General features: G+C 40.6%; 1 protein-coding gene across 1 annotated transcript; it reads left to right on the top strand.

Annotated features, from left to right (window-relative positions):
• Positions 1-4,585: 4,585 nt before the first annotated feature.
• On the top strand, positions 4,586-19,397 carry prss16 (serine protease 16; the record flags this gene model as incomplete). The annotated part of the gene is made up of 13 exons (XM_080889634.1): positions 4,586-4,646; positions 5,277-5,452; positions 7,160-7,259; positions 11,095-11,224; positions 11,593-11,716; positions 13,352-13,429; positions 13,728-13,775; positions 13,872-13,991; positions 16,512-16,676; positions 16,913-17,054; positions 17,448-17,627; positions 17,787-17,941; positions 18,811-19,397. The coding sequence occupies 13 exons, from the start codon at positions 4,586-4,588 to the stop codon at positions 18,880-18,882; spliced, it is 1,551 nt and encodes a 516-aa protein (XP_080745760.1). The 3' UTR covers positions 18,883-19,397.
• Between the last annotated feature and the right edge of the window lie 3,540 nt (positions 19,398-22,937).

The raw sequence follows: 22,937 nt of genomic DNA, 5'->3' as shown, positions 1-22,937 counted from the left end.
ACATTTTGTAATGTAATATCTTATTACACATCAGCTTTTATAAGATCTGACGTAGTTTACAAAACCACTCACACGGTTATGACATGGTTATAATAAAATAATATTATAAATAATTCGTTTTTGTTACATCCCTAATCTATGCAAAAAATAGACATGTTGTGACATGTGACTCCCATGTTCTTTAAAAGTCCAAAGAGTGACCACAGAATGAATGGATGGCCAGCACTGTGTAATATTTACACATTGGGAGTTATACTTATAGCCGTTATTTAGTGGTCAACTAACATTTAATAATAATAATAATAATAATAATAATAATAATAATAATAATAATAATAATAATAATAATAATGGATACTTTATTGATCCCCATGGGGAAATTACTTGTTTTTCTCTGCATTTGACCCATTCACTCAGTGAAGCAGTGGGCAGCCCACTAAGCAGGCGCCCGGGGAGCAGTGTGTAGGGACGGTACCTTGCTCAGGGGTACCTCAGGGTAGCCGTTAAGTGGATTCGAACCGCCGACCTTCCGATCATTTATACAACTTTCATATTTTTTTAAATAAAATTAGTGTTTTTTGGATCAGTGGCACAAATCTGTTTAATGTGCAAATACTGTATTTGCTAGAGGACCCTGCAAATATGAGGGTTTACCATCCAAAAGTGACCACATAAAACATCAACTTGTCAGAGAGTCTGTGTTTCACTTTTCAATGTTATTATTGTAATTTTAGTGCTCTGTAATGGCTAGTAAGATTTCCTGTTTGTTCTTAATACTCAATGATGTTTTGTGTTCTTATGATGGTACATTTTTACATCAAGGATTGATGCTATTATGCATATTTTCTATGGATGATAAGGAATAGCAAATTCCAATCTTGTGTGTTCATGCTAGCTAAAAGTAAATTTCCAAATATTTGATAATACAAGATCTGAAAGTACAAGATTTTTTATTAATAGGTCTGCTAGTTTAGATTATGAGGAGAATATATTATATTTGTTGGTAATATTGCTTACATCCTTTATGTATTCCTGTTTTAAGAGTGTCATATTAATTGAATATAGGCATTCAATTTGATTTACTGTTGTTCTGCTAATCATGGCAGGTTTCAGTGTTGCACTTGTGTTTTTCAGTAATAAACAGGCTCTGTTGACCACCAATATAATATTTATTTTTTCTTCATTCTTTTGGAAAGCACTGTAAACTATTTACCATGCAACTGATCTGGTATTAGGCTACAGTACACATTATTAAAATCTATGTGAGACTGAACTCTCTGTGCCCTACTCTCTGACCGGAGTCCCTGTCCGTAAAGGAGTTACCAAACCAGCTCCCTGGTGATATTTGCTCTGAGATCCCTAAGCATCTCTTGGGCACAGCAAAAATAAGTTGTAAACATATTGGCTTATTGTCCACTTTTAATGCAGTAAACTTGTTTCTAAACTTGCAGCTGGGGCTTTTTATATACAGTGGGGCAAAAAAGTATTTAGTCAGCCACCGATTGTGCAAGTTCCCCCACTTAAAATAATGACAGAGGTCAGTAATTTGCACCAGAGGTACACTTCAACTGTGAGAGACAGAATGTGAAAAAAAAAATCCATGAATTCACATGGTAGGATTTGTAAAGAATTTATTCGTAAATCAGGGTGGAAAATAAGTATTTAGTCACCTCAAACAAGGAAAATCTCTGGCTCCCACAGACCTGTAACGTCTTCTGTAAGACGCTTTTCTGTCCCCCACTCGTTACCTGTATGAATGGCACCTGTTTGAACTCATCATCTGTATAAAAGACACCTGTCCACAGCCTCAAACAGTCAGACTCCAAACTCCGCCATGGCCAAGACCAAAGAGCTTTCGAAGGACACCAGGAAAAGTATTGTAGACCTGCACCAGACTGGGAAGAGTGAATCTACAATAGGCAAGAAGCTTGGTGTGAAAAAATCAACTGTGGGAGCAATCATCAGAAAATGGAAGACATACAAGACCACTGATAATCTCCCTCGATCTGGGGCTCCACGCAAGATCTCATCCCGTGGGGTCAAAATGATCATGAGAACGGTGAGCAAAGATCCCAGAACCACACGGGGGGACCTGGTGAATGACCTGCAGAGAGCTGGGACCAAAGTAACAAAGGTCACCATCAGTAACACACTACAACGGCAGGGAATCAAATCCCGCAGTGCCAGACGTGTTCCGCTGCTGAAGCCAGTGCATGTCCAGGCCCGTCTGAAGTTTGCCAGAGAGCACATGGATGATCCAGCAGAGGATTGGGAGAATGTCATGTGGTCAGATGAAACCAAAGTAGAACTTTTTGGTATAAACTCAACTCGTCGTGTTTGGAGGAAGAAGAATACTGAGTTGCATCCCAAGAACACCATACCTACTGTGAAGCATGGGGGTGGAAACATCATGCTATGGGGCTGTTTTTCTGCCAAGGGGACAGGACGACTGATCCGTGTTAAGGACAGAATGAATGGGGCCATGTATCGTGAGATTTTGAGCCAAAACCTCCTTCCATCAGTGAGAACTTTGAAGATGAAACGAGGCTGGGTCTTCCAACATGACAATGATCCAAAACACATCGCCTGGGCAACAAAGGAGTGGCTCCGTAAGAAGCATTTGAAAGTCCTGGAGTGGCCTAGCCAGTCTCCAGACCTCAACCCCATAGAAAATCTGTGGCGGGAGTTGAAAGTCCGTGTTGCTCGGCGACATCCCCAAAACATCACTGCTCTCGAGAAGATCTGCATGGAGGAATGGGCCAAAATACCAGCTACTGTGTGTGCAAACCTGGTAAAGACCTATAGTAAACGTTTGACCTCTGTTATTGCCAACAAAGGTTATGTTACAAAGTATTGAGTTGTATTTTTGTTATTGACCAAATACTTATTTTCCACTCTGATTTACGAATAAATTCTTTACAAATCCTACCATGTGGATTCATGGATTTTTTTTTCACATTCTGTCTCTCACAGTTGAAGTGTACCTCTGGTGCAAATTACTGACGTCTGTCATCATTTTAGGTGGGGGAACTTGCACAATCGGTGGCTGACTAAATACTTTTTTGCCCCACTGTACTTTATAGCCTTAAATGTGCCTCTCTATTGTGTTCTACTCTCTTCTGGAACGCTGATAATGTAAAACAAGCCATGCAAATGTGTCCTCTGCATTGATCTGAATGGAAGATAACCTTAACCAGAGCAACAACTAGCACGGTGATAAAACCAGCCTGACATTATGAACCTGTGAAACATGCCACTGCTTGCCATGTACGTGGGTTTCATCAGCGCTCACTTAGAGCAAATTGCAAGACATAGAGATGTCTGCAAGTGATACCGAAGATAACGCAGATGGTTGTTCTGCACAGAGTTAGCAGTGCCTTTTCCTCTTGGGCCTGATTTCTTATCTTGTTTTGGAGGGTTTTTTTGGGTTTTTTTTTTTTGGTGGGGGGGGGGGGGGGGGGTTGAGAAAACAAACACAAAAACAAAAGATTCCACTGTGATATTTGAACCAGAACCTCTCTGTTAAAGTTCACGCAACCAAAGTAGAGTTGGCTAACATGACTAGCATTCAGCTCTGTGCTCATAATTTTACCGTCTGCTGCCACACTGGCTGACTTGAACATTGCAATTGCTGTCACTGCTGCTGCTGTCTGCAATGAGACAGCTCTGCGAGGCAGACATGACAACCAAATAAAAAAGGTTTTAACAGAAAAGACTGTAATACAAAATCTATTAGACTTAATTTGAAATTCTGGTAGAACTATAATATAATATAGTATTTGTTCTAAAATTAAAGTATAATTTGTATTTACCTACAAATATTTACTGATAGATACACTAGTAATGATTCAAGTTTTTAGTGCGAAGAAGAAATAATTATACTGTAAGTAATTTGAATTATACTTTAGGTATATTGCAGGAAAGGAGAAATAACTTTAAGTAGTTCATAACTACTTAACAGTTACGCACAGGTAAGAGTCTCACTACCTCTTGGTGAGTAGTTTGCATTGGCAGATATATCAACATTGTACACATCCTGAATGTAATGGTGTCATTCCATAATATTTGGATTGTATGTTTTAATACATAGATAGATAGATAGATAGATAGATAGATAGATAGATAGATAGATAGATAGATAGATAGATAGATAGATAGATAGATAGATAGATAGATAGATAGATAGATAGATAGATAGATAGATAGATAGATAGATAGATAGATAGATAGATAGATATGAACTTAGCCTCTGTGTGGACATAGGATAGTCTCTCTCACTACTCCCAATTAGGAAGCCGCAAAAAGTTGAAAACTGCCCTCTGTAACTCAACCATTCAGAAAAAAGCTGTTACAAAGCAGAGAGGTCTAATTACAGGACGAGGCTGATGCTCATTTCTGCTGAGCAGTTTTTATTAGTGCGCACGCACGCACGCACGCACGCACGCACACACACACACACACACACACACACACACACACACACACACACACACACACACACACACACACAGGAGCCCTTCAGGGACTATATATGGGACCCATAGAGTGACGTCTTGTGTGTTACAGAGTGGATATAGCATTTAAGATGAATTTCTTAACATTGCGCTGTCTCCTTCCTCTGCTACTTTTAAACTTTGTTTATTCTGGTGAGTTAATGAAAATTCCACTAAATGTGATACTTTAGATCTTGATATAAAGTACTGTGCACAGGCCTTGACCAATTCCTTATTGCTTCATAATTTCCTAGGGAATTAAGAAATAACTGCTTATTAAAATGTTTAAAATGTATACAATATAGTATATAAGGCAAAAACAGGGTTTTTTACAATTCTATGAATTTATTCTTCAACACAGCTTGAACCCTCTTGGTCAAACTTTTTTGTAATTTCTTTAAATAGTCTTCAGGAATATTTCTCTAGACTTCTTGAATGTCATTCAAAGCTTTTTTTTGGATGTTTCTGCCTTTTGCTCTGTTCTCTGTCAAGATGATCCCACGCTGGGCAGTCCATGACAGACAAATTTGGATTCATTCATCATCTTCAGTCACATGAGGATCAATCAGTTGTTTAGATAAAACAAAATATGGTTCACCTGTTCATATCACTAATCTGGCCAACAGAGCTAAGACGGTGCCAAGTTCTCCATTATTTTGCATAAATTATGTTTAGCTTATGATTTAGATTACAAACTATTCAAGTTTCGATTCATTAATTTAAGCAGTTTCACAGTTGTTTTTCTGTCCTATGTTTTTTTTGTTTGTTGTTTTTTGCTAACAGGACAGGTTCTGAGGATGATCAAGAGGCGTGCACGTGACAACCAGCTTCAGAAAAACAAGCAGCTTCTCCTGAAGCTCACAGTCAGTCTTCATCAGCCTCTCCACCACGTGAAGGAGGGTTGGATTGTCCAGCCCCTGAACCATTTCAACCAACAAAATAGCAACACCTTCCCTCAGGTAGAGGAACGCTGAGCAATGCTTTAATGCTTCACACCCCTGCCTGCACGTAAAGGTTATTCACTTAAAGGCAGTTAAAAGAAAAAGACTTAATGAGGTTTTTTTTAAAAAAAACAACAAAACTTTTATGTAACTGAAAAATATATAAAATAATCATATGTGGGAAAAGGAAATTTTGCTATTGCTCTAGCAAAAATAACTTCTTACAGGTGTTTTGTAATGACTTTTTTGACATCTTTGATTCCCACTTGGATTCACATCTGAGTTTTTCACTGAATTTGGCAGCGTGTTTAGAATTTTTATCATTACAAAAGGTTCAGCTCAAACCTTCAGATAAACAATCTTATTATTTTCAAGCACTCGTTGACTTGATGCAGAAGAACATTTCCACCACAGTGCTTCATAGTTGGTTCTTCTCCCAACATGCTATTTTTAGTATGCAGCAAACACATTTCCCTTCAGAGCACATCATTTCATAACGCCTGCTTTGTATGTGTAAAATTTGCATTTTTAGGTATCACCATTTGCAAGAGTTATTTGCAGGTTCTCTGATAATATTTTGTGGTTCTTGAGAATTTCTATTTCAGGTTGTCTTTTCTCGCGCTGAATTTGCTGAAGTAGCCAGTCCAAGTCCAGACCAACTTCAAGTTTTGTTTCCTTTGTTTGAAATTTAGAAATCATTTTTTATTCTCTGTTAGACTAATAAGCTCGAGCTTGTCTTTGAAGGCCTCAGAGAGCTTCTTCCAACTTTGGCATGACATTTAAACAGACAAAATAATAGAGCATGCCAGAGGTTTGATCAAAGATAGAGTCTGCCTGTCACTCCCTTAGGAGCATCTCGTCCCCTTTTTTAATATTTTGGATTTGAAATGGTGTGGTTATGTTATTAGGGATTTTTTTTTTAAAGATAATGAAGAATATTACGAAATGTTAGTTTTTGATGTTATTTCCGTATATCGTCTTATCTTATCTGTAGGCATCGCATCAAAGAGAATCAAATGTCGGCTTGGCTAAATATGGACGATATCCATTTTCTACTTTTTAAATATGACTCTAAATTTACATTTCACTTCTGGGCACAGACCTCTCCAGTGCGAGTGCATGGTGCTGATAATTAAAGGCTTGATGTTTGAGAGGTCTTTGAAAATCTATGTTAACGATAAGAGAACTCTTCCATCAGTCAGATCCTGTGAACCAAAAGGAGGCCATAATTTATTTAAAGCACTGGAGAAGATGCCATCGTGTGATATTTCTGAAGACTGCTTGGATTGCAGTGACGCTGATAAAACAGATGCCCTGTCAGCTCAAATCGCAAAATAGGCTGCGTGCAGCAGAGCAAGTGTCCCGTCCCACTGAACCCTGCTGCTTTCACTTTGTTGTGGAGATAAGAGCTAAACTGAGTTGCTGTGGTTCTTAAGAAGCAGAGAGTGAGCGGTCCATTCAGAGAAATGTAGACTAGATGAACCTTTTTCATCACTCCTGATTCAGCAGGGAGTGACAGGGTGGCGTTTCCTGACAGCATGAACTGAAATGTTCGGCCTCATTTAGCTCTTGCAGCCATTTGAGGCTGCCAATGTGCAAATTTGCCCACTCCAGCATCAAGTAAAGGATTACTCAGAGCAAGTCCTTGAATGTGCACTGCTGCCGGTTTGGGCGAGCATAAATAAAGCATGTCTTTCTTCTTGTACTTTTCTCAATGTCCTCCAGAGGTTCTTTGTGAATGAGGCATACTGGCAGCATCCTGATGGCCCGGTGTTTCTCTACATTGGGGGAGAAGGGCCCCTCGTTGAGTATGATGTTCTGACAGGTAGTGTAAAATACAGCACATATCGTCACCTGTTTGTGCCTTTCACAGATCAGACACGCATATGAAATCAGTGTTCAAAACACTCAAAGAACTGGCAACATAATGAATTAATAATCAAACTTTGGAGGTAAAGTGATGCTCATCTGCGAGTATATCTGTGTTTTGTCTTTTTTGTACCCTAAAACTTGTTTTGTAAGTACCCGTAATCCCCCAGAGAAGCGTGTATAGGAGACCTAGGAAAAAGTAGATGTTGGTACTGGGTTACAATTTTAAAACACACAGACACAGTGCTTCTATACTAAATTCACCTGTTATCATACTTTACTGCTAAAAATATACTGTGGAACAATTTTGTAATATACAGTAGATCACTAATCATTAATATTACGTAGATTGTTGTTTAACAACGACAAAACTTTAAAGAAGACCTATTATATATTAATAGAGTCATTTTGCAAGATCTTTGAACTCCTCCTCCCTTCCCCTTTTCGTCCATTTTTCCTATAAGCAACCTTTCTTCTGATTGGCTTCCCCACATAAACAGAATACTTGAAAAGCTGGTAAGCAGAGCTTCAGTACTCATATAGCCAGAAAGTGTGTTGCAGAGATCGTCATATTAATGATATCCCATGTCACTAATACTCTGCACATTGCCACTCCCTCACGTTCTCTAACATCTTCCTGATCTGCTCGCCTCACCACCATGGGCTTTCAGCCGATTGGCCCCTTGTCTTTGTAACTCTCTCCACATTTGCGACACTGGTTCTCTCCCTATCTTTAAAGCAAGCCTTAAAACAGACTTTTTTTAAACTTGCTTTTTCTGTTTAATTTTAATTTTATGAACCTCTGATGTTTAATTCAGTCAGTTTGTCAGTTTGTCCATACTGTGATTTTGTTATTTAATTGCTTTTACCACTGAGTGTCTTGAAAGGTGTATATAAATAAAATGCATACTTTTTATTATAGTTATCCCTTTTCTATGACATCATACAGATCCAATCACAGAAAAAAAAAAGTCTAATACTGAGGATTTAGATCAGTCTGAAGCCTGTGAGCTTTATCCTCACAGCGATTACTACAACTCATACACTGACCTAATTTTTATAAACACCGGCCATGTTTAATATGAGCACAGACAGCAGTCACAGTGCATTTATGACAGAAAATAAGGAAAGTGATTAATAGGTCCAGCAAGGTCAGGGAGGAGGCTGTATTTGAATGGCTATAGCTATTAGCTACATGTAGATGTTGGTTTTTATAAATCATTAGTTCATTATTTTGATAATAGTTTAGATCATTTAGGATTTTTCTAAGCACAATGCCAAAATGATGGTTGACAAGAAATTATACTTATTTTCACAGCTAATTCAACGCTATCATTTTGATATTTTCTTGTTTTTCACATTGTATGGCAGTACAGGCTCAATCATCACCGTCACCATTCATATATCAAGAAGATTATACAGTGGGGCAAAAAAGTATTTAGTCAGCCACCGATTGTGCAAGTTCCCCCACTTAAAATGATGACAGAGGTCAGTAATTTGCACCAGAGATACACTTCAACTGTGAGAGACAGAATGTGAAAAAAAAATCCATGAATTCACATGGTAGGATTTGTAAAGAATTTATTCGTAAATTAGGGTGGAAAATAAGTATTTGGTCACCTCAAACAAGGAAAATCTCTGGCTCTCACAGACCTGTAACGTCTTCTGTAAGAAGCTTTTCTGTCCCCCACTCGTTACCTGTATGGGTGGCACCTGTTTGAACTCATCATCTGTATAAAAGACACCTGTCCACAGCCTCAAACAGTCAGACTCCAAACTCCGCCATGGCCAAGACCAAAGAGCGTTCGAAGGACACCAGGAAAAGTATTGTAGACCTGCACCAGACTGGGAAGAGTGAATCTACAATAGGCAAGCAGCTTGGTGTGAAAAAATCAACTGTGGGAGCAATCATCAGAAAATGGAAGACATACAAGACCACTGATAATCTCCCTCCATCTGGGGCTCCACGCAAGATCTCATCCCGTGGGGTCAAAATGATCATGAGAACGGTGAGCAAAGATCCCAGAACCACACGGGGGGACCTGGTGAATGACCTGCAGAGAGCTGGGACCAAAGTAACAAAGGTCACCATCAGTAACACACTACAACGGCAGGGAATCAAATCCCGCAGTGCCAGACGTGTTCCGCTGCTGAAGCCAGTGCATGTCCAGGCCCGTCTGAAGTTTGCCAGAGAGCACATGGATGATCCAGCAGAGGATTGGGAGAATGTCATGTGGTCAGATGAAACCAAAGTAGAACTTTTTGGTATAAACTCAACTCGTCGTGTTTGGAGGAAGAAGAATACTGAGTTGCATCCCAAGAACACCATATCTACTGTGAAGCATGGGGGGTGGAAACATCATGCTATGGGGCTGTTTTTCTGCCAAGGGGACAGGACGACTGATCCGTGTTAAGGACAGAATGAATGGGGCCATGTATCGTGAGATTTTGAGCCAAAACCTCCTTCCATCAGTGAGAACTTTGAAGATGAAACGAGGCTGGGTCTTCCAACATGACAATGATCCAAAACACATCGCCTGGGCAACAAAGGAGTGGCTCCGTAAGAAGCATTTGAAAGTCCTGGAGTGGCCTAGCCAGTCTCCAGACCTCAACCCCATAGAAAATCTGTGGCGGGAGTTGAAAGTCCGTGTTGCTCGGCGACAGCCCCAAAACATCACTGCTCTCGAGAAGATCTGCATGGAGGAATGGGCCAAAATACCAGCTACTGTGTGTGCAAACCTGGTAAAGACCTATAGTAAACGTTTGACCTCTGTTATTGCCAACAAAGGTTATGTTACAAAGTATTGAGTTGTATTTTTGTTATTGACCAAATACTTATTTTCCACCCTGATTTACGAATAAATTCTTTACAAATCCTATCATGTGGATTCATGGATTTTTTTTTTCACATTCTGTCTCTCACAGTTGAAGTGTACCTCTGGTGCAAATTACTGACCTCTGTCATCATTTTAAGTGGGGGAACTTGCACAATCGGTGGCTGACTAAATACTTTTTTGCCCCACTGTAGATGAAAAGCCTTTCTGATGGCACCACTGTCATATTTTAATGAAAAAAATATATATATCGAGAGTTCATTCATTCGTGTTTTCTGAAATTAGTCTTCAAATGTGCAAACAGTCTAGCCCCAGAGCCTCTTTCAAGAAATGACCAAAGAGAAGAAGAATCGTTAGGAGAATAGTGAACAGGAAGTGTAAAATGTCACAGCAATATGGAGAAGATCAGCATTCTCTGTAAAAGCCTGTTATCTATAAACACACTTCCACCTGAAATCAAATTAATTACAGACCTTAAATCTTTCACGGTAAAGGTCAAAGTTCGTAAAAAAGCACAGAGCTGCAGCTATTTCAATTAATTAGAATTTCATAATTATTCATATTTTCTAGGAATCATGTTATAATCAATGCGTCTCTGTATGTCTTTTGTTAGATTTCTACATTTTGTGTCCAGTTAGTGTATATTTAACATAGTTTTGTATCTACAGTACATCGTGGTTCTATGTGATTGAATATTATAAACTTTTATTTATTAAACTGCATCATCTTGTTTGTATAAAATTGATCAATAGTGCAAATAGTCATTAGTTACCACTTAATAGTTTCCATATTTTTGCTCAGACCGTAGCAGGACAGTGTAGCTGGACACATGACACTTTGTAACTTTTTAAAGTTACACTCACTTTTAAGCCTCTCGTGTACCGTACCTGCATCTCTAAAAAAATATTAGGGCTTGCTTCAAAATGAATCTTATCTGCTTCGAACATGTTTTCCCAGGTCACCATAGTGACATGGCTGAAGAGCACGGTGCTCTACTTCTGGCTCTGGAGCATCGTTTCTATGGTGACAGCATTAACCCTGATGGCCTCAAAACAGAGAACCTGGCAGACCTAAGCAGCCAGCAGGCGTTAGTGCTGACTCTCTACCAGTGTGTGTGTGTGTGTGTGTGTGTGTGTGTGTGTGTGTGTGTGTGTGTGTGTGTGTGTGTGTGTGTGTGTGTGTGTGTGTGGGTGTTCATCATGCAAATGTGTATCTTTCCCATCGCATTTCTCCTGCATATGAATGCACACCTGTCTATCTTAGGATTCATTAGGACATAGACTATCAGTAATTTTATTTGTAAGTCAGGCAAATCTAATGTAATTTTGTACATTTGATTCCAAGTATCTCTCTGTCGTTTCATCTATCTGATTACATTTGTCTTCGTGACTTTTGTGCAGACCTCTTTAGATGCATGTGCACTTTATTTTTTGTAATTTGTTTCTTTTCATTCAGACTTACTGACCTGGCTGCATTCCACCAGTACATCAGCCAAAACTTCAATCTGACGCACAGAAACACATGGATCAGCTTCGGAGGCTCATACTCTGGAGCTCTATCAGCCTGGTTCAGAGGAAAGGTACAGGACATGGTTTACATATGGAAGCATTCAAAGATGCATAAGGCTTCAAACTTTAAAATACAGCACCTCACAATCTTTAAAAACTAATCCTATAAAAGACAGAGAAAGATTTTAGAGCTTATTGACTGTTCTTCTGGAACAACACTTCTTATTCCTGATACTGTGACTGAGATATTTGTTCTATATCATTTTACAAAAACAGATCAGAGCAACATATTTGTATTTCATACTGACAGGAAAGATCTAGTTTAGGGAAAAACACAGCGTGAGTCATTTGTTTCCAAAGAACTGTAGACAGGCAATAATTCATAGATGCTCTTCTGTTTATACCCTGAGGAGATAAGAAAGTACTGAATCTCATCTTACTATATGAATGTATCACTTGCTTTTTTTTAACTTACATTTTCAAGTCCACAAACTAAAAGAAGATGATTCTTTAAGTGAATATTTGTGGTTACTCTTGTGCAATGATTTTCTAGACAAAGAGTTAATCAGTACCCTTTCTGAGGTCATGACGTTACTATGCTACCTCTATGGTTTTGTTAGTAAATCCCATAAAAAGACTAAAATCAGCTACATTATGAAGAAGTGTTCCCCACTTTCAGATTTTTTAACATATCTTTCACATGTTGAATTGCATATTTTAGATAATCAAACTAATTTTAATATTAGCCAAATATAAGCAGAGTACATACAAAATGCAGTATTTTAAATAGTGATTTCAGGTAATAAGGGGGGGGGGGGGGGGGCACCAAAGCTTTTCTGCACTTTACCAGAAAATCCTGAAGGAGAATGTCTGGCCGTCAGGGTTTGGAGTGGCCTAGTCAAAGTCCAGAATCATGATGTTTGGCATGACCTTAAAGAGGCCGTTCATGCTCAAAAATCCTCCAGTTCCTCCAAAGTGATGTGAAAGACTCATATTATTAGTTATCAAAAACATTTGATTGCAGTTCTTGCTGCCAAAGGTGGCACAACCAGTTATTAGTTTTAGTGGGCAATTACCTTTTAAAAAGAGGATCATGTAGGTCTGGATAGCTTTTAATACACTAAAAAAAACTACTTCTTAAAAGCACTTAACCAATAAATAAATATTCAAAACTGCAATTTTGTATTTACTCTGGTTATCTTTGTTTAATATTAGAATTTCTTTGATGATCTGACACTTGCAAATGTGAGAAATATGCAAAAGAAATCAGGAAGGAGCATATATTCATATATATAAAAGTACATCGATTGCTGCTTCCACTCTTCATAGCCTGCATGCAGCTCTCCATGAATTCATTCCCAAAGAAAGATGAAGTCTTTAAGTGGTGTTTGGTAAAGAAGATTTTAGGAAATACTTTTAGAACATCTGAGGATGAAGCCACTTTCAAGTATGGATTTGACTGCTGCATTAGTCCCTGTATAGCAAAAGCAAGGAGCTAAACCAAGCTCAGTCACCATATTAAGCGGAGTCATGTGTTAGGTAGTGTAACAGTGTGGAGAGGAATGTTACATGTTAAGTTTTGGATATAAAGACATGTATAGATTATCGGGTTGTTAACATTGATCTTCATGTTTTACAAAAATCATGTAAACTCAACAGAAATATATTAATTGTTTTTGTGTGTCTTCTCTCGCTCTGTACTGCAGTTTCCCAATCTGGTGTATGGAGCTGTGGCCTCCTCTGCTCCAGTCAAGGCAAAGCTGGACTTTTCTGAGTATAACAACGTAATACGACACAAACCATGGTCACAGGATTTAATATCACCATTCATTTAATTATTATTGATTTCTTTGTGTTTTCATCGCTGACTCTTATGGGCTGAATGTGTTTTTCACCATCAAAGAAGTAACTGTGATCAAGTCCAGTTTTTCCCTTCTGATGTCAGTACACCACAAAGGTTCCTCCATAACCAGAACTTGACCTTAGGTTCCTCTGTTGTACCTACATCCCTCCAAACAACTAAGGTGTCTACTGAAGTTCATTTCCTTTTGAATCACATATCTGCCCTTTCCTCTATTTCAGGTTGTTGGCTTGAGCCTGTTGAATGAGGCAGTTGGTGGCTCAGAGAAGGTGAGAAGTCTGCCACCATCTGTGCATCATGTGTCAGGGATTAGATTTTAGTCTGTTACTTTTGTCTGTTAACTTCACACCATCCACTTCCTGCAGTGTCTGTCTAAAGTGCGTGAAGCGTTTGCTGCAGTGAAAGAAGCTCTGATGAGTGGAAATATCAACCAGGTAGCCTCAGACTTTGGATGCTGTCAAATCCCCAAGGATCCTTATGATCAGGTGATGACATGCTTTGATGGACACCAAGCTCTTGTTCACGCAGTTCTGTTCATTTTTTGCTTTTAAAAAAAATTAAATATATACTTTTTTGTGATAACTTTCTTTTCCCACTGTATGCTGGTAATAAGCTGTTTGAACCTTTGCAATCATGTGAAAAAGAAAGCGCAGCTTTATTTTAAACCTGTCTACAGTCTTTCTGTGATAAACATAGGACAACTGTCAGGTATACTATTGCATTTTATTGCAAAGTTCAACTTGATGGTAAAATGCCAAAGCTGTAGTTGCGAGACCTTCACTGCAAAACATAATATGGTACTTGTCCAGAGTGTTGCTCTCTTGCTAAATATATTTAAACAAATATGGAGGTTAATTCAAAATTATTCATTTGCCTATCATGGCTGCCGGGGCGAGCCATGTGGTGAAGGAGGAAACGGACCCAAAATGCAGGCAGTGGACTGGTGATGAGAGAGACAGTTGGGCAACACACCTGGGAGAAATCGGAGCTGACGGGACAGGGGAAACGTAAATTGAACACACTCACATGAGACGGGGACCTTCAGAATAAAACAGGAAACTCAGACACAGAGAACCAGACATGACACTGAACTAAACAGACAGATTCACAAGCAGACAGTGTGACCAGGGCAGGCACAGAACAGAAACCTAACAAATCATAACAGAATACATACTCAGAATAAACAAAAGCATAAAGAAACACAAAACACTGAGTCAGCAGACTCAGGACCATGACATTGCCTGCCTAATAAAGAGCTATGGGTCACTGAGTCCAGACTTTACTGAAGAGGGTGCTCAAAATGGGAGTCATGACATGAGGTTCAAAAATGGAACTTAAAGCGTGTACTGTCAACAGTTCTTCTTGTGGACCGCCGTGTTAGCCATTAGGTGTTCTGTATGTACTAGCATGATCCTTTCTGAGGCCAGAAAACAGAAATGAAAAACAACAGCAACAACAAAAGCTAACCCCAAAAAGCAGAAGCAGTGTGTAGAGCACACGCCATGATTTATTAGCTTGTAGAACCACTTTTAGCAGCAGTAACTTGAAGTGTCTGTTTTCTGTATGTCTTTTTCAAGCTCTCACATTGTTCTGGTGGAAGTGTGGCCCACTCTTCTTTGCAATGTTGATTCAGTTGTTTGAAGTTTGCAGGCATTTATTTATGCACAGCCCGCTTAAGGTCCCACCATAGCATTTCAATTGGACCAGTGGTCCATTCCAGCACTTTGATTATTTGCTTTTTCAACTATTCTGCTGTAGATTTGCTGCTGTGCTTGGGATCACTTTCATATTTCATAACCCATTTTCAACCAAACGTTATCTGATCTGTCACACAGATAAAGAGAAAGTAGCTTTCTGAGGAAGCAGCCCTTCCAAATAATGTCCTGATAATACCCTGATGTGTAAAACCTGAACTGAAAGAGGATGCAAGCCTCCTTTACTTTTCACATTCAATATAATGTGGCCACTAAACTGCTGGCCATAGCAGTTCATGGCTTCTCCAGATCCCTGGGAAAGCTCTCTTTTTAGACCTAGCCCTGCTTTCACAGTCCAGGTCAAATGAAAGAGTTTTTTAAGTAGTAGTATACATAAAGTGGGCTTAATTATTTGCCTACTTGTATTGACTGCGTGTGGGCTGTCAAAGTGTTTAGGCTGGTTAACAAACACTGTACACAGATTCAACTTTTCATGTTAATCTCTTGTTACCATTTATTCATTACTTTTAACTTTCCATTAATATCATTCACTTTTTAGTATTTATCATCTAAAGTTAACAAGTTATTTCTGTATGTTCATTAGTTTAAGCATTAAATTTGCTCACTAAATCTATTTTGCTCTCTTATTTGAACACTGGGCTTCAAATATTAGTGTACTTTTCCACTTCTTTAAGTTACTTGAAGACGTTTCACCTCTCATCCAAGAAGCTTCTTCAGTTCTAAGGTCAAATGGTGGAGAGTCCCAGATATAAACCTAGTGGGAGTATCCCCCCACAGAGGGACAAAAGGACCCCCTGATGATCCTCTACTCGCCTGAGCCAAGGTGTGAAACTGGGTGTGGGTCCCAATCAGCCAGAGTTTCGGATGAGTTCATTGTGAAACCTGGCCCCACCTTATCATGTGAATTCCTAAGATCAGATGGCCCAGGATGTGAGTGGGCGTTAAGGCGTCTGGGAAGGGAACTCAAAACTGGATTATAGATGGCAGAGAGTTGGTGTCGTAAACCGTCTTCAAGCAATTTAAAGAAGTCCAGAAGCTTTTCTTTACAAGCTCCTTTGACTACGATGACCTGGATGACTGAGAACCTTCACAGACATACTTTTCAAATTATTTCCACGTAGTCTCCTAGTTGGCAATCGATATTTTTCCTCATTTAATCCTGTTTTCTTTCTCTTTAACTCTTTCCTTTATTTTAATCCTGTTTTCTTTCTCTTTAACTCTTTCCTTTATTTGTATCTATCTCTTTCCAGTTTTTATGCAAGTGGACAATAACATATTCCTTTACTTTAGATTGAGCTGATGGAAAGCTTGGCCGACATTTTCATGGGAGCAGTGCAGTACAATGAAGAGGGGGTACTCATGTCGATAAATGAGCTCTGTGGCATAATGGCCAACAACAGCCAGGAATATCAGGATGGGATGGAAGCCTACAACCGCCTTGTTAAACTCTCACAGGTATGGAGAACAGAGCGGGCTCCTTCTCCCCCTTTACATGTCGATATGTGGCCACCAGATGTCACTGCTGAGCCATTTTCCTGTATGTCTGCTGTCCCTCTCAGAGCTAAAAACAAGCAGTGCAAGCATTTGTGATTCCTTTATGCCTTTACCCTTATGCAACTCCCACAACATCTGTCTACTAGTTTTGTTTCTTTTCTTTTTTGTCTCTTTGCATGTGTTTCTGCACTTGACAGATTTACCGATTCACCAGTAAGGAGCCGTGTTTGGACATCTCCTATGAGAAATCAATGAAGGATCTGATGGACACGTCAGTCCATGCCGGCAGAAGAGGAGAGAGACAGTGGACCTACCAGACATGCACTGAATTTGGCTTCTGTACAACACAAACACACACAGACACTTGTTTTCATATATTAGCGTAATTAACATAATTAACATAATGCTTTCCCTAGCTGCGTACTCTAACCATCAGAAAATGAATGCCTAACCCTTAGCCTAAACCTAACCATAACCTAATTGTAACCCTGACACTAAAACAGCATTTTGAGCCTGGAAAATGCCTTCAATCTTGTGGAGATAGGCATCTTGTCCCCATAAGTGACTGTTGTCCCCCACAAGTATAGTGGCATGCCAATTTTCTGTCCTCACAAAGTCATGTAGACATGTACACACACACACACACACACACACACACACACACACACACACACACACACACACACTAACACTTCTTTATCATACGTGATTTTTTTCTTTTCATGTTTGTAGACCAGACTTGTGAGGACGCCACTTGTCCTTTCTCTGGGATGTTGACCCTGCAGGATCAGACTAAGCTCTGTACCACGCTGTTTGGTATTTCCCAGCATTCCCTGCCTGCTCGCATCGCCTTCACAAACACTTACTACGGAGGAGACAACCCCCACACACACAGAATCCTTTATGTTAATGGTGAGAGTGGGTTTACTACAGACAAAGTCAACACATTTACAGAGAAAATACAAAAGTAAGGCGAGACAGAGAATACCGCCTTTTCTTACATATTTAGATAACCAGCAGGGCTGCAGCACTTTCTTGACTGTTGAAGACTTTTTTTTATCACTTCCACAGGAGGAATCGACCCGTGGAAGACGCTGTCGGTGGTGCAGGACGGGACTGAGGAAGGAGAGGAGGCCCAGACAATTTTCATTAAGGACACTGCTCACTGCGCTGACATGTCGAGTAGAAGAGTCACAGACCGCAGCTCGCTCACGAAAGCCAGACAGGTACCCACGCCTCACTGAGAAGTTTTCAATCTGAAAAGCATTTTTCAGAGCAGCTTCACACACCAGTCAGTGCTGTAATCCTTTAAAGCATATTTTCCTCTCTTTCCATGTCTGTCTTAAAACAGCACAGAGGCGCGCTTGAAGAGTAAACAGATCCTATCCTGACGTTATTTCAGCCTAAGAAACAGAGGACAAAATCCACAATGCCCACATTTTAAAGTAAAATTCAAATCAGTGCATTTTACCTGAAGTTTTAGCTATTTTTGAACTTAAATTAAACTTCCAAACTTTAGAAGTAGAACATCTGATATGAGTTAACAACAAAGATGATGCACTCTCTAGTCAAATACATGCAACTGCACATTGCTGGTTAATTACATTGCAGCATTTACACCATATATTTCCAGAGCGTGCCTTGTCTCTTTTAAAGAGAAATGAGGTAATTCCAGCTTTAATAACTGTCAGAGTTGTAAAATACTGCCTCGTGATATAATAAACTATACTGTGAAAGTGTCAGTTAAATGCTGGAATGCATTTTTACACAGTATTGTGGATTTGTCCTGCATATATATAGATATATAATCTATAAATCTCAAATTAGTTGTGATTCATATATCATAGTGCACAAAACAACCACTTAAGTGCTGCTTGGTGGTGCACAATCACAAATCAAGTGCTTACTGCACTCTTGCAAATCACACATTGCAGGCTTCCCATATCAAAACCAGCCTTTTAAACCACATACTAACCCAGGAAGCACCTTTGCTTTGCGGTATAGTGTGGTAACAATCCTCAAGCAGTTGTAGCATTAGAAACATGAAAAACCTTAATGTATGTCTGCCTTTCTTTCTCATCTTTCCACCTCTCAGGAGATTGAAAAACACGTGGCTAACTGGCTAAAGACAGCTGCCCAGGAGAAGCTGGAGAAAGGAACGTCCTGATCAGATCACGTTATAACCCGATCATCCCTTATCACCCACGTCTGAAGCTGATAAGAAATAGTTAATAATCTGTCCTCCGCCTCCTCCTTCTCCTGCTCATCATCTTCCATTTCCTCCCTCCTGTTCTCTGCCCCTTTGCTGTCCATCTATAACAATCTCACAGCACAGAGGCCGATCTGTGTATTTATGTGTTGTGCTTTTCGAGATTTTCCTCTTATGTCTTTATTTTGGACTTTGTGCTGAACATTTCTGATGTTTAGGCTGATTGAGTTTTTAGAGGTTTGTGTTCTTAACAGCCATTTCTCACTGATTAATTTTTAAATGGTGCTAGTAAAATAAAATGTTTTTCGTTTTTTTTTTTTTATCTGAGTTTTGTTTTTGAAGTATTCCTCAGTTGTCATAACCATTAAGTGTCACTAGGGTGTGATATTGCTACATGATGAAACCCATTTCTTGAGGCGCTGCTATCAAAGTCCTGAGTGGCTTATTTGTTGTTTTTGATGAAATACAGTAAGCATGCGAATCTCAAGCATTTGTCTCTGATGTTTTTCTTTCTTTTTGCTTACATTTGTTAAAATCAATGAACTTCAGCGGATGTGATGAGATGGAGACTGTTTGTGACAGAAAGGTGAGGAAATTGTCCCAAGGCCATCTGTTTCCTTGTTTGTGTGTGTGTGTGTGTGTGTGTGTGTGTGTGTGTGTGTGTGTGTGTGTGTGTGTGTGTGTTAGTGAGAGAGAGAGAGAGAGAGAGAGAGAGAGAGAGAGAGAGAGAGAGAGAGAGAATATCTCAGTAGGGGGGTCAAAAGTGGGAGGTCGTGGCCTTGCTGACCCCGTGGGAGTGAAGATCATCAATCAGCTAGAGGCTGGACAGAGCAGCAGGAGGGGACAAGCGCACACACACAGACACACAAACACAGGCATACCTAGATACTGTAACAAATGCTGGGCATATAGCACAATGAAAGTGCATTTAAATGGACTAAACAAGTAATTGAATCAGACATCAACCATTTATTTTACATTCCAGTCCCCCCTCCTCCTTCTCAGCCACACACCCACACGGCACACTGTGGCATCTATAAAGGACCGCCAGAGGTTTGCCGTTGGTAAATGTGTCTGTGTTTTCTGTATATATATATAAATATATATATATATATATATATGTGTGTGTGTGTGTGTGTGTGTGTGTGTGTGTGTGTGTGTGTGTGTGTGTGTGTGTGTGTGTGTGTGTTTTCAGCCCAGCGCTTCTGTTTCATTCTGTTTTTAACAATCTACTTATGCACGCACACTGCCACAAATTCCACTATCTGGATTATCAGCCAGCACTTGCAGGGCGACAGGGCATGCTTTTTCTATCTCCTCCTCCTCCCCCTCTTGCAGCCTGTCCTGTTGATCAATGAGGAAGTTCTTGGGCCTCAACTATTAATCAGAGCCTATCGGCTATCTGTCCGCTGGGCCAACCAATCAAAGCCCTACGACAGCTGGGCCATGAAAAATGTGGCCCAGTGGACTGAGGGGAGGCTGGAGAAGTTGGGGATGAGGGGGAGGGGTTGGTGGCAGTGGGGTCGCAGAGAAGAGGAGGGAGGTGAAGGAGCACTCTATCTGTTCCAAGTCAGATCAGGCTGCACGACTGCACTTAATGCACTTACAGTTGATTCTGTACATGCTGATGGCTGCCACACACACACACCTACACGAACATGATGAAGCACATAGCTTTCATGACACACAGAATGATTCATTTCAATCAACACACATTTTCTTCCTGATTTACATTTACTTCAGACAGAGACATTCTGCAGCCATACAGCACCCACTGTGTTACCACTTCTTGTTTTCATCTGGTGGCAGCCAGCGTGATAAAATCTGTCAAAAAGTACGACAAACACAGCGTTTTTATGGAGCCTTTGCAGCAGAAAGCTCCTCAGTGAGGCCTGTCTGTTGATCTGTTGTTTAATAACAAGGCCTCGAAGCTTCATCAACGCACTGCCATCCCTCTTCTGCATAATCACCATGCTCACACTCATCCATTCACATCTTATTGCCATGATTAGATTACATCTAATGCTATTACATCACTCCCATCTCTCTCCCTCCTCTTCACTCCACCTCTCTTCCTCATCATAGATTTCTTGCAGATCTTATTAGTGTGTGATGCGGACCAGGTCTCTACTCTTTTGGATTTATGAACCCTCAGACTTCTCTCCTTTAATCTCTCTCCTCCTCCACTCCCTTCCTGCATCTGTCCATCTATCATTCTCAGGGTTGGCTTGGGCGGAAGAGTATTAATCCCTCCATCCCATCTCTCTCTCTTCTCTGGACAGATGAGGAGGTGGAGGAGGAAGATGGGGAGAGAAGGAGGGGGAGGGGTCGAGGGAAGGAGACCTCAGATTACTTTTCATAACATTTCTGTACCATTGTGGGGGGGGGGGGGGGGGGGGGGGGGATGAAGAAGTGCTGCAGGTGATGTATGCAGATTTATTCTGTGATAGGTCATGATGTCTTCAACAGGTATGAGAAGGAGCTCAGAATGTTGGAGGGGTGAGTGTGTGTGTGGGGGGATGCTAAACAACTTAGTTTGGTACTGTGTGTGTGTATTGTGGTCACCTTTCTGCATGTTTATCACTTGAGATTTAGTGTGGATATATATGTATATGTTATGAGGTTTATGCAAAGTGTGGGTTTCGTCAAAAGGGCAATAGAATCTGCATCTCATTACCTGTTGATGCCCGCCGAACATGCACACACACTTCAAACACACACACGTGGTATGCTCAGCAGAATTGAGTGGGCTCTGGGAAATCAATTAAACTGATCGGGATATTTAATGTCCCTTTCTTGCAGGCCAAGTTCTGCAAAAAAAAAAAAGAAAAAAAGAAAAAGAAATTTTGTGTTAAGAAAAAAAAAAGAAGCTTCGACCAGCTGTGGATGTAAAGCCGACTCTCTTCTTCCCTTCGGCCCCTCCTCTACCCATGCAAGCCATGCAGTGACAGGTAGATTAAGGGGTGTGATAGATGCCCCCCTCTCTGTGGCTCCCTCCTCTCCACCACCCCCCTTTTCCCTCCCCTCCATCCATCATGGCGGCTGGTGTAATTGCGGCTGCGTGGGGCTGGCAGAGGGAGCTTCCATCCATCTCCTTAACAACAAACAGTCACGAGGACGGATGGCGCTGCTCTCCCCAGTTAATCTCCATCTATAAGGGGGTAGGGTGGGGACCAGGGGTGGGGGGGTGGAGGTGGTGGAGGAGAAGGAGGGGAAGAATGGAAGAGAAGAAAATAACTGAAGGGAATAAAGGTGGTTTTGGCCTTTAAAGACAAAAAAATATGGCAAAGCAGAAGGCAGAGGGAACCAGGGAATGGAAATATGGTAAGATGGCAGCGGGGATGTGAAGGAAGATGAATGACACGGGTTGAGGGGACTGAGAGAAACTGGGGGGAAAGTTTGCAAACAGGCTGCAGGAGCAGGTCGATAAGGGCGGATTTGCTTGGCCAGCATGCCAGAAGAAAACCGGAGAGAGATGGAGGAACACGGGCAAGGAGGGAGGGAGGGAGGGTAAAAATTTATGTCCACACAGCCAGACAAAAAAGAAACTAGATAGGCATGGCCTCATAAAAATGCACTCTGCACCCACTAACTGCACCCCACTTTTACCTCTCTCTTGTTCCTTTCCTCATCCCCTCATTCGCAAAGCAGGCGGCAAAGGCTTACGGTTGTCTGATGTTTTGGGTGGTTCAGTGTGGTTGCCAGAGGTCATAGCAGCCATATTTTCTTAATGGTGGAGTCACTGAAGTCAACAAGGCTGGGTGGCCTTCTCAAGTCGAGTAAAACTAGAGTTTTGTTGCGAAATGGGGCAGCAGCAACAGCAGCAGTTGCTGGAGGTGGCTGATTTTCACCTTGCAGATGATGAAAAGGATGGACTGGAATTTTAAAAGTGTCAACAGCTGGCAATGTCACATTTGTTTTTGCAGCAGCAGCTGCATTTAGCTGAGAACAGGAAGAGGAAAGTGGGAGGAAATTCTGCTGGGAACTTGATGAGTTTACAGACAAACCCTCTT

This window comes from Rhamphochromis sp. 'chilingali' (genome assembly GCF_963969265.1).
Source record: "Rhamphochromis sp. 'chilingali' genome assembly, chromosome: 8".
Lineage (NCBI taxonomy): Eukaryota > Metazoa > Chordata > Actinopteri > Cichliformes > Cichlidae > Rhamphochromis > Rhamphochromis sp. 'chilingali'.
This window is presented reverse-complemented; position numbering and strand designations above follow the sequence as displayed.